This window comes from Arachis hypogaea, chromosome 20 (genome assembly GCF_003086295.3).
Source record: "Arachis hypogaea cultivar Tifrunner chromosome 20, arahy.Tifrunner.gnm2.J5K5, whole genome shotgun sequence".
NCBI lineage: Eukaryota > Viridiplantae > Streptophyta > Magnoliopsida > Fabales > Fabaceae > Arachis > Arachis hypogaea.
The window spans coordinates 45,654,518-45,666,410 of NC_092055.1; the positions used below are offsets into that span (position 1 = coordinate 45,654,518).

Genomic DNA, 11,893 nt, shown 5'->3' on the forward strand with positions numbered 1-11,893 from the left:
GATAACATTGAATCACTTTTATAAACGTTAAGGATACAAATAGGACAATTTAAACGTTAGAGACACAAATAGAACTTATCTCACGTTAGGGACAAAAACGATACTTTATTCTTTTTAAATGCTACTATAATAATTAAATAGTATTAAATGTAATATATATGTAATTATAATTGTTTTACATGTATAAGACTATAAGTATTAAGTTAAATAAACTAATTTTAGATTATATATAAAAATAATTTAAAAAATCTAACTAAAAATTTTAATTTTATAGATATTCAATTACATGTTTTTAATTGAAACCCCAACTCCCCTTACCCTCGGTTGCTGGTGCTACGAAAGCTGCCAGAGTGGCCGCCGCGGACATCGTTTCTCTCCTCTCGGGCGTAGTTGCCGACCTCCGTCGTCCCTAGTAAGACTTACTACACTCTCAATTGCTGCATTGAATTTGCTTCATCATTCATGAGTTTGATTAGTAATTTATCAACATCTCGTGGTGCCAAAATCCAATTTCAAAAAGCTGACTTACTCCCTAAATTGGAATCCAAACACAAGTCTTTATTTCATTCATCACATTGCCACTAACTTGTGCTTTTTTATTTTCATTCAATGAAATATCTGAGAGCTGATCTCAAAACCTTTCTTTCTGTGTCAGAAGAAATGAGCTCCACTTCATTCACTTCAGTTAGCTTCAACACCGCTTCCTCTTGGAACTTGAAGGTACCCACCCTTTCTTCTTCAATCTTAAGAGTCTTTTTAATATTTATTTATTCTGTTGTGCTTTTTCGTTGAAAGAGACGTGAAGGAGGGAAAGCATATGTCAGGTGTGGGAGCGCTGCTTCTTCCGAAAACACTGTTCGTGTTGGTGTTCTTGGAGCTAGTGGCTACACTGGTTCTGAGGTAGGTTCAGTGCTACCTTAATTAATGCCACCATTGCCATTGTTTTGTGTTGAGTTTAGAGTCTTTTGTGTTAGGTTCTTAGGCTTTTGGCGAATCATCCGCAATTCGGGGTTGCTCTATTGACTGCCGATAGGAAAGCTGGACAGCCGATTGCTTCCGTCTTCCCCCATTTGGCCACACAGGTATGTATGTTTGATCATGTTAATTGCATTTTCTAGGTACTTGTCCAATGCTGATTCTTCTATCATAATGGAACTGCAGAAATTGCCAGATTTGATTGCGGTCAAGGATGCAGATTTTTCTCATGTGGATGCTGTATTCTGTTGTTTGCCGCATGGAACCACTCAGGTTAGCCATTTCAGAAATACTTATTTCTAGGAAATACTTTTCGTAGAGTCGACTTTTTACACACGGTACCCCTGTTTTTCCTTGCTTTCTTTTCTCAAATCCTGTTTTTCGTAAGTTTTTGTTTTTTTCTCGCTTTTTCTTGCAGGAAATAATTAGAGGCCTTCCCAATCACTTGAAGATTGTTGACCTTTCAGCAGTATGTTCTAAATAACAGTTCTCTTCCCCCAACCAAACTCTATAATTTCTTGTTCTTTAGAATATAAATGAAGTTTAGCATATATCAGAATTGTAACTGAGATTGTGTAGGATTTTCGTTTACGTGATATATCTGAGTATGAAGAGTGGTATGGCCAACCACACAGGGCACCGGAGTTGCAGGTGAGTACATTTCAATGGCAAAATTCTCATTTTGAAACTGTTAAATTGCCCTTCATTTCAACAGAATCTTATTCAGCAAACTGTGGAACCTCTAATGACGCTTATATCCGCTGCATTCAGTGGCATTTAGTCATTAGGAATTTAACTTTTCGATCTTGATTTGTGTTGAATTCTGGGAATTATGTTTTTATTATTTTGTTTTAGTACTGTAGTGTCAAAACTTAAAATGAATTTCCTTAAAGTCACCCTTGCCATTGTTTTGTTCTTAATGCTGAATTTATCTAATTTTCTGTATCCAGAAAGAAGCTATATATGGATTAACAGAGATTTTAAGGGAGGAAATAAGGAATGCACGCTTAGTTGCTAATCCTGGTTGCTATCCAACATCCATTCAAATTCCCCTTGTCCCACTGATAAAGGTTTGTAACTGAATATGCTTATTTCACAATACGTTTAATATATAACTAATTTCTGTTTCACTGTTTTTGTCACTTTTATGGTTGTATCTGTTTTCCTTTCTTTGTATTTTGAGTTGTGAGATATGGTCTAGGGTGTTAAGCTTTGGTTACTTTCCATGTTAAGAAGCTTGTCCGTTAATCATCGCTCCAAAGATATTTATGTATATGGTGTTGCTCACTATATGATATGGTGTCCATGGATTATGAACTTGATAGAATCTTTATACTTCTTATTTGGAGTACTAAATTTTCTTTGTAATGAATATTGATTTTATGTTGCTATTTTCTAATTTTTATTTGGTTTACAGGCAAAGCTTATTGACATAAAAAATATTATTATTGATGCAAAATCTGGTGTGAGTGGAGCAGGTTAGAATTCTATTACACAATTTTGTATTCAATCGCAAATATAGAAGAAAATGTCTCAGCAATACCTGCTCATTCGAATAGTGGTTCTGCTACTTGGTTAATTACTTCAGGGCGTAGTGTCAAAGAAAATTTATTGTACACAGAAGTAGCTGAAGGTATCAATTCTTATGGTGTTACCCGGCATCGCCATGGTAAGTGTAATTTACCAATTGGAATTTAATTTATGCACTTTAAGATCCAAAAATGATGCCTCTTTTTTTATGCCTATCAATATTGATCTCTATACTGAAGTTTAAAAGGTTCTGGATTTGTAGTGATAATCTTATTTTTTTATTTCCAGTTCCAGAAACTGAACAAGGGCTATCTGATGCTGCACATTCTAAAGTAACCATCAGTTTTACCCCGCATCTGATGCCAATGGTGAGTCGTGCGCTGAGATCTGTCTTATCTGATATTATCTTTCCTGCCTACGAAACTAATACATGTCCCTCGCTGTTGATCAGATACGTGGTATGCAATCAACTATTTATGTGGAAATGGCTCCAGGAGTAAGCACTGAGGACTTGTACCAGCAACTCAAGCGCTCTTATGAAGTATGTCGAAATGTCACTTGTCACCAGAAATAGATGCCATTTTAACATTTTGTTGAATGCATAACATATGAATACAGGGGCAACCATGCTAAGACTACTAATCTAGCATTTGTTACTTAATGTTTATTGTTCAATGCTAGAGTAAAAAACTTCGTCACTCTGAGACCTCAGATGCCGCCGAATATACCATCACTTTCTTTGGTTGCATGGTTTAAATTTCTCTGCTTCTTCTTACTTTCTCCGCCTTCTCCCTTTTACTTTGGTTTCAGAATGAAGAATTTGCCGTACTGTTGGGGAATGGAGTAGTTCCCCGAACTCACAGCGTCAGAGGAACCAATTACTGTTTAATAAATGTTTTTCCTGACCGAATTCCCGGAAGAGCAATAATCATATCTGTGGTATGTATAAACTCCTTAAACTGAAATATTTGCATAAGTAATTGTATTATTCTGTTTCTTCACTCTAAATATGTTCGTGCTGTTGCAGATTGATAATTTGGTGAAAGGAGCTTCAGGACAGGCTTTACAAAACCTTAATTTGATGATGGGGTTTCCAGAAAACCTAGGGCTGCATTATCAGTCTCTGTTTCCATAGATGAGAGTGGTAACCCTTCAACAAAACTACCCCTAACACTTAAACTTTTCATGCCTGTTTTTCCTTCATTCTCCTGTGTAAACTGCAAGTCTTCTCTTTTTCTTTTAGTAGCTTCATCAGCTTTTTCATTTCTTATGTGAAATAAAAGGGTATTGATAACTTGTTGAGGGATGCAGTTTTTTCAGGATGAGATTTTGAATATCAATTAATATTTTTGGTGGATTATTTTATCTCTCTTCACCTTATGTACAGTTGATTTAACAATGTCTTTTTTTTTTTATTTTAAAAAAGGAGTGTTCATAGATTCAGCAAGAGAGAAATTGATACACAACCCATAAAATTTTGAGAGTTATATGAGAGACCCTTATTAATATCATTAAATAGATGCTAACAAAAGAGAGAACCTAGCAAAAATATAGTTTTTCTATCCTTAAAGTTTTGATTGAGCCTCTTCTCGATTATTTTCTTTTCAAGATGAATTATTTTTGGAGAGAGAGAACCAATTTTTATTTCACGGGTTGCCTATGAGAATGATTACTCAAAGCAAATTGTTGTCCAATTTATTTAGACATAAAATTCAGCATGAGTTCTAACTTGTTCTTATTTTCTATAGGTATGTGAGGTGAAGTATTCGTTCGCTTTTAGAATATTACAGATAAAAGAGAATGCATTAAAAATGGTATCTGTATCATTTCATATAACTCAACCAAGCATGCACTCAATATATAAGACAAAAATATCATATAATTAATATACGATGCTTAAAAGGAATTATAAGATAATTCCGCTATAAAGATACTTTATGAATGATATTCATACAGTAAAATTTTTTGTTAGAATATTATGTTCACCAAAAGTAAATTTACGTAGAAATTAGATTTGACCACATAAGACTACAAGAGTTACAAGAAAATTTTGTATGGTATTTAACCACATTTGGTGTTTGCTATGTGAGCCACTACAATCACTCAATTATTATGTTAAAACTTAAAAGTTACATAAAGTTTAAAAATAAGTGATTGTAAATAACTCTAAACACACATTAAATATACATCAAGAACATATAAGTAGAAGGAACTTAAAAGAGAAAACTCAATCACAAAATCTAGCCTTATACAAAGTGAGAGTTACATTTTCCAAACTGAAAGAAACCAGGGTATTCATAATAATAATAATGATAATAACATTCAAATTGCAGACCCCAGAAACCAAATTATAGTGTTCTAGCAACGTTACTACATTACATAGCATAGACAATTTCTCCACTGCTATCAAGGTCAAGGTCAGGATCACTGTCTAGATCCTCATCCATGTCATCGTCAATGTCCAAGCTTCCGGTGAGGTACTGGTTGAGGGACTGGCTTCCGGCCGGAGGAATCATGGCCTCGGATATTATCTGCATGATCTCTTCAATGCTTTGCGTCGGTTGATCAGGCTCCTCATACTGGTTGCTCATTGTGTCCCCATCCATGAGATCAGCTGGTAGATTCTTCAAGAACCATTCATGGTTTTTGATCTCCGGTATACTTATTCTCTGTTTTCATAAACAGCATTCATCATATGAAGTGTTAAATGTCATCATTTCTCCAAAATGCTAATAATATAGGGTCATGTATCTAAAGAACCCACCACATAAACAGAGATAAAACTTCTAGAATCTTTTTTGTATTATGTATTATCTATTACATATATAATTATTCATGTGTTTTTACCTATTAATTTCGGACTACAAACCAAAAATCAATTAAATTGTGACTCCGACAGTCTCACTTGTATTTGTTATTGGTAATTCATGACACAGATTCTCTTATTTTATTTCTCCAATTCAATTAGTGAAAATTTTCACACATATGGAATGAGATTGATAATATTAATTGACCTGTGCAGGATCAGCAACAAAAATCCTTGATACCAAAATGCTAATTATATAGGGTCATGTATCAAAAGAACACATTACATAGATAGAGATAAATCATCTAAAATCTTTTAATAGTCAACTAATTATGTATTTATATTATCTGTTGTGTATATTTATTCACGTGTCTTTACCTAAGAACTTAAGTTTTTAGAAGAAATCATATCTAAACTTCTATAACCAAAATGCTTCGAGACCAAAAAAAAAAAGAGACTTCGAATGAGAAAACATGTAAGATATATAACTATTCGTGTTATGAGAAGATGATTTTATGACATCATATATATATTCGCTTTTTTTTTTCCATCTTCTAGTTGACATCAACTAGTTCTTTAAGTACTTTTGCATGTCACCTATTAAAGTAACTCTTAATAGAAGTTGAACTCATTTACATTAACAATAGTGAAAATTTTCATTCATAAAGAATGAGATTGATAACACTAACTGACCTGTGCAGGATCAGCAACAAAAATCCTTGAGATCAAATGGCGGCACTCAGGAGATATATGAACATAGTCAGGAATTGAATATTGGACATTCAAAATCCTCTGCAACCAACATTCAATATTAGTATACCATTTAGAGAAACAAGTTCCACCCATCAAATAATTAAAAAAGAAAAGAAAAGAAAAGAAAAGAAAAGAAAGAAGGAAGCAATGTGTTACGTGTATTGTTTTGCGGAAATTTTTAGGTTCCTCTGGATCCTCAAATGGATAAGCACCAACCAACATCACATATAAGGTTACCCCACAAGACCACACATCTGCAATCTGAATCATGGTTCAGTTACAACATTACTACATTTGTTAGTATATCATATCAGTTTTACACTCAGATGCAATCACATAATGACACATCAATAAAAATAATTATTTTTTACATTGATTTCGTGAATGGTCATATCTAAATAAAAAAAGACGTGATTAAACGACTATATAAAATGTTTTACACTCTCAGTATATCAAGATCAAACCCTTATTCATAACCATTCTCTTCTTCCTAATCAGCTAAAAATTCGACTTTCACGACAATCATAACACAGCTTTTAAATAGAATTCGATCGACGTGACAACTATACTTGAAAGAATATAACTTTCGATTTAATCGTAATGAAAATTTACCTTGCCATCATATTCCTTCTTAAGCAAAACTTCAGGAGCAATGTATGCAGGGGTGCCAACTGTAGATTTTGGTTGTGAATGTAGCACTGAAGACTGGAGAAGTAATCAAGAACAATTGCAAGATGCATAAGTGTCACTAATTCCACTCCCAAATACAAAGGAAAAATTATAGAAATCTGCTTGATCTTAGACTTATAGAAACCTAGAGTTTGAGAGCCAAATCTATAATGTGATTAATATAGTTGTGTATAATTTAGTTTCTAAGTACATTAATAAAATAATAATAATAATAATAATAATAATAAAACTAAAAGATAAAGAGGACAATAAAAAGAAGAACATTATACCTTTGAATAACCAAAATCACAAATCTTCAAGCGAGGAGCTGGACTACCATCCAACAATGTATTTTCCAACTTCAAATCACGATGACACACTTGCTTTTTAATTATGAAAAAGACAAATAAAACCAAAATATTCAAGTAAGATATATCTTTAAATAACTATAAGTGTAGAAGAAATAAGGAAAAAATGTGCTCAACTTATGTACCATTGCATGACAGTAGCTAACCCCAGATATAAGTTGTTGGAAGAAGAAACGTGCCTGCGCTTTATAACATATAATTAATAATAGCCATTAAATGTAAAATAATACATAATAGAATAAATGTTTCCTATATTCTTTATTTTTTTTACACATTTCGTCTCACATATAGTAAAAAAGTACGTATTATATTCCTTTGTTTTGCAATGTATTATTTTAAAAAACTTTGGTATATGCACGTATTATACGCTAGTGTATCAATAAGTACTATCTTATCTATTGATTTATTTTTTATTTATTAAATGTATAAAAGTAATAAAAATAAAATTAGTTGAAATAACAAGTTACTTAAAACTTAATTAAAAAACTCTAAGTTCAAATCCTAAAAATAAAAAAAAATTATACATTAATCTTTTTCATATTCCGATAAAGAAAATGGAGTTAATAGAAGAGGGGTACCTCGTCCTCACTAAAGCGCCCTGCATTGCATATTCGTTCAAATAGCTCTCCTCCCGAGGCATATTCCATGACAATAGCCAAATGCGTTGGGGTCAATATAACCTATAGTTGATCTAATTTAGTAATAATACAATTACGAGAAGATTGAAATAATTAATTAATACATAGATACATACCTCCTTGAACCTCACAATATTGGGATGCCTTAGTGACCTGTGATTTATAATTTCCCTCTGTACATTTTCATCGATCTGTATGTAATAATTCATTACTATCCGAAAATATTAGATAACAAAAAAATATTAATTAAAAACAGTTAAAATTTATCTTATTTAATATTCGTTAATTGTATTAATGAATATTAAATAAAATAAATTTTAGTTTTTTTTTTTTTTTTTATCTTGCTAACATTACGGTCCCTATTCATATAGTCTAAAATATATTACTTATTAGAGTGCATAAGAAGAAGAAGAATGTATAATTACCTTTTCACCCCTCTCAATATACTTAACGGCAACAAGTTGGTCGGTGTGCTTATCCCTCATGAGCCTGGCGACCCCGAAGTTTCCAGAACCAATATCTCTAACTAACTCATAGCGATCACTCTCATGCATTATGGGTATGTCCATTCCTCCTCCTCCGCTTCTATGATCCATTTTTCTCAATCCAAGAACAAGAAGATGATGAAGAAGAAGAAGAAGTGGTTGAGGATTGATGAGAGTTGGGTGAATGTGAAAGGGACCAAAGATATGGAAACGAACTTGCAAGAACCTAATAAGCAAGGAACCTCGTGAACTCTTCACCAACTTCATCAATTTCACTTATTATTATTATTATTATTATTATTACTATTATTATTAATGTTAGCTTTCACAACCTCTGATTCAACAAAGTTGTAGCTAGTTAGAAATTAGATATTGATTTTAGGATCCCGTTAGAATAACCATCCGAGTACTAGCGATAATAAACATCTTCTTAAAAGTTTAAACTGATTTTGGGTTCACCAAGATTCGAACTCTTGACCTTTCGGATCTAGTGCTCTAATACCATGCACGATACCACTCATCCTAAAAACTTCAACTGATGAAAATAGATAACACTAATGATTATATCTCTAATACTCTCTAAACTTTACACATTGTATAAATATTCCATTGGCTCCTCATACTTTTCTTTGATGGATTGGATCTTATTCATATGGGAACACCAATCATACACTTTTTCTTTCTGGTCGGTTCCCAATCTCTCATCATTTCATGCCTTATCATCCCTGAAAGACATAATTGCCCTTATCTTTTTATCTTAAACTCCTTTTTTTTTTTAATTGGAATTGCGTGCAAATGCATTCTGATTAATTTGACTTAATTGGATATATAATTATCTATATATGCCTTTTATTTAATTTAAATTTTTATGAGAGATAATTCTTGATGTTAAAGTCTAAATAAAAAGACAAATTTTTTCCATATTTTTTGTTTTTAAAATTTTGTGAAAAATATAAATGTAAGAATTTAAATAAATTACAAAATTTTAAAAATTAAAAATATAAATACAAAAATAAAAAATTAAAATATAAATTAAAATCTTTTGAAAGATTTCTATTTTCATTTTTTAAATTATATTATTTTTAGTATTATCTGTTTTCAAAACTTTTTTTAAAGAAAAACTGAAAATAATAAAAATATATAATTTTTCACACAAATCTAAAAATAAAAATATCAAAAAACTAACTAAAGTAGTGGTCAACTTTTTGGTTGTGAATTTGAAGGATCAGTGATGCAGGGCAAAAAAAGAGAATAAAAGAACAAAAGAAAATCAAGTGATGAAATGACGAACAATAATGTAAATGTGTTGGGGTTACAAAAATAAATGAATAAATATATAAAAGAGAGAGGAAATGAGAAGCATTTTGGATTTGCAGAGAGACTAGAAACATATATATATATATATATATATATATATATATATATATATATATATATAATTCTCGTGTGATGATTGGGGTATAGTTCGTTCTCGAGCAGTCAATTTCGAGTTTTTTAGAAGAGTTATACCTTAGTGTAGCAAAATAAAAAAAGAGGTATTTACAAAAGACATTTTAACGCTCAAGTCAATAAATACATGAAATGATCATATCTTGATAAAATATCTTACTTTTCTTGTATGTGAGGCGAGATATTGACAGTTATATTTTAGGAATAATTTTTATTAAAGAAGAATAATATCATATCAGAACATTATGATATTCGTTTTGATATATAGAGTCGAGTTATAATATTTGACCGAGTTATAACAGTCATATCATAGCTCTCAAACTTGGTCTGACAGTATTTTGATAAAGCAGGTTGAGTTTTTAGAGAATGAGTTATAACTCGGCGAGTTTTATGGGTATGTAGCCTCCAATTCAACATATTTTATTAAAATTGAAGAAATAAAAGAAGTCAATAAATAATTAAATAAATAAAAAGTTAACAAAAAAAATTAATGATATCATTAAAGAAGAGTATTACTTTTTTCACTTACCAATGTCATCGGTATTGTTATTCTGATAGGATGCAACGGTTGTGATGCTTGAGATGAAATTCAATCGGTTTTATTAACTTGGATGTAGTTATTTTGGAATCCAAATAGTTTTCATAAATTTAACTTCCCTTGTACCAAAACGTGTTGAAAAATGTATTCATAAAGATATGAGTAAAAGAGGTGAGTACCACCTTCTATTCTTTTTACTTTATTTTGTTTTCTTCTTCTAGTTTTCTTTTCCATTAGTGAGAGGAATGGGTAATGAAAAAGAAAAAAAGATACGGACAATAAGAGATAATACATATGAATGGATGAATGAAGATGTGAAAATACGAAGATCACTGTTTGAAAATAAGGGAGTGTTGTGAGATAGATGTGACAAAAATAATGAGGGCAGGATTAGGAGTTCATGTTGAGTTGTTACCATATTTTAGAGTTGATCGCGTCTTCCATAAGAAAAATGATTTTGAATCATTTTTTACATGCATAGCTGTGTTCTTGAAGAACTGCGAGTTAAACTTTTATTTACCGTTTTCTAATGTAATGTGCTGAATCAGCTAAACTGTGCCCCGTCACAGCTTCACCCAAATGGTTGGATGTTTTTGCGATGTTTCAAAATTTTGATGGAGCTTTTGGATTTAAAACCTTCATTGGAGTTATTCTTTTCCATATTTTTGGCAAAAGGGATTTGGAAGGGGGTTGGGTGAATTTAAACAGTACACTTGATTTTTTCATTTTTAAATTGTATAAATCGTCGTCCAAAGATTTCAAAAAAAAATATTTTTAAAAGTGAAATGTGTCTAGAATGTTTTTTCGTTCTATCTGGATGAAAATCTTGGTGAAAAATTTTCTTTGTTCTGGTGTTTCCAACCGCAGCATATTCTGCGCCCAGAAAAAATTAGTTTGAAAAATGAGTGTATAATTAAATATTTTGGTGAAAGTTGTTGATAGAAAAAATTTGATATCAATTTTTTATTTACTTCCGTGGGAAGACAATAAGCAAGTTGCAGTAAATTATTTTAGTAAGATTTGATATAGGAAGGCAAGAAGTTGCCCTAAGGTATGTATGGTGAGTAATCTGTTGAATCTTTTTTTTTTATTATTTAGGTGAAAAATATCCAGGAGTCTCGGCTACGAGCTTGAGAGCTCGTTCTAGGACCAAAAATGTTGAGAAGGAAGGTTCGTCGTCGAACCCTGACAAAGGAGGTGGAGAAGGGGAGGTGAACCAACCCCACCAAAGACAAAAGAAAATTATTTTCAAAAAGAGGAAGTCAGACCTTATTGACGTTGACTTGTCCGATAATTTGACTGAGAAAGGGAAAGATATATCACTGGAGGAGCTTACTGCTTTTGTGGATGATAAAAAAATTCATTATTTTGCCGAGGATGCTGATGGGTCCTCGATTTGGGGTAAGAATTTTCCTTTTATGGTTGTCGTCGATGAAATATGTCAGTCGTCTATCAAGGTGGCCTTAGCTAATGAAGTTGGAAATGTTGCCATCAATCAATATATGCAGGTATAATTTGTATTACCTTTATATATCAGTAAAGTGACAGTGTATAATTGTTTATTTGTTTGATTTAGGTGCTCGGCTTGTGGTTGACCAGCTTAGGTTGGAATTAGGATGTGAAACATAAAAAACTGTTAGAATAAGCCAACGAGCCGAGAAAGCTGAAAGAAGAGTTGGAGT

The 11,893-nt window shown here is 31.8% G+C and overlaps 2 protein-coding genes across 5 annotated transcripts; one reads left to right on the forward strand and one right to left on the reverse strand.

Annotated features, from left to right (window-relative positions):
• Positions 1-280: 280 nt before the first annotated feature.
• LOC112783197 (probable N-acetyl-gamma-glutamyl-phosphate reductase, chloroplastic) lies at positions 281-6,439 on the forward strand. 4 transcript variants are annotated; one of them, XM_072229102.1, is made up of 15 exons: positions 281-412; positions 656-720; positions 796-900; positions 975-1,082; positions 1,162-1,248; positions 1,394-1,444; positions 1,555-1,626; positions 1,926-2,045; positions 2,393-2,453; positions 2,564-2,644; positions 2,794-2,873; positions 2,957-3,046; positions 3,316-3,444; positions 3,533-3,649; positions 6,013-6,439. In XM_072229102.1, the coding sequence occupies exons 2-14, from the start codon at positions 661-663 to the stop codon at positions 3,638-3,640; spliced, it is 1,152 nt and encodes a 383-aa protein (XP_072085203.1). In that variant the 5' UTR covers positions 281-412; positions 656-660; the 3' UTR covers positions 3,641-3,649; positions 6,013-6,439. The 4 variants fall into 4 exon arrangements, with proteins under 4 accessions (XP_072085203.1, XP_072085202.1, XP_025681790.1 ...); XM_072229101.1 differs by lacking the exon at positions 6,013-6,439 and adding an exon at positions 4,839-5,384; XM_025826005.2 differs by lacking the exon at positions 6,013-6,439 and having other exon boundaries at positions 3,533-3,865.
• On the reverse strand, positions 4,709-8,603 carry LOC112783196 (serine/threonine-protein kinase SRK2E). The gene is made up of 9 exons (XM_025826004.3): positions 8,165-8,603; positions 7,856-7,930; positions 7,680-7,781; positions 7,227-7,280; positions 7,024-7,116; positions 6,677-6,769; positions 6,221-6,325; positions 6,005-6,103; positions 4,709-5,174 (listed from the first exon to the last, which is right to left on the reverse strand). Exons 1-9 carry the CDS (start codon positions 8,489-8,491, stop codon positions 4,881-4,883), a joined length of 1,242 nt encoding a protein of 413 aa, XP_025681789.1. The 5' UTR covers positions 8,492-8,603; the 3' UTR covers positions 4,709-4,880.
• Between the last annotated feature and the right edge of the window lie 3,290 nt (positions 8,604-11,893).

Excerpts from the sequence above, each read along its gene's own strand:
- LOC112783197 (XM_072229102.1), top strand. The coding sequence starts at position 661 with ATGAGCTCCACTTCATTCACTTCAGTTAGCTTCAACACCGCTTCCTCT. Across the intron at positions 721-795 it reads CTTCCTCTTGGAACTTGAAG|AGACGTGAAGGAGGGAAAGC; the intron begins GTACCCACCCTT and ends TTTCGTTGAAAG. Across the intron at positions 1,445-1,554 it reads AGATTGTTGACCTTTCAGCA|GATTTTCGTTTACGTGATAT; the intron begins GTATGTTCTAAA and ends GAGATTGTGTAG.
- LOC112783196 (XM_025826004.3), bottom strand. The coding sequence starts at position 8,491 with ATGAAGTTGGTGAAGAGTTCACGAGGTTCCTTGCTTATTAGGTTCTTG. Across the intron at positions 7,117-7,226 it reads TTAGCTACTGTCATGCAATG|CAAGTGTGTCATCGTGATTT; the intron begins GTACATAAGTTG and ends ATAATTAAAAAG. Across the intron at positions 6,326-6,676 it reads AGAAGGAATATGATGGCAAG|ATTGCAGATGTGTGGTCTTG; the intron begins GTAAATTTTCAT and ends ACCATGATTCAG.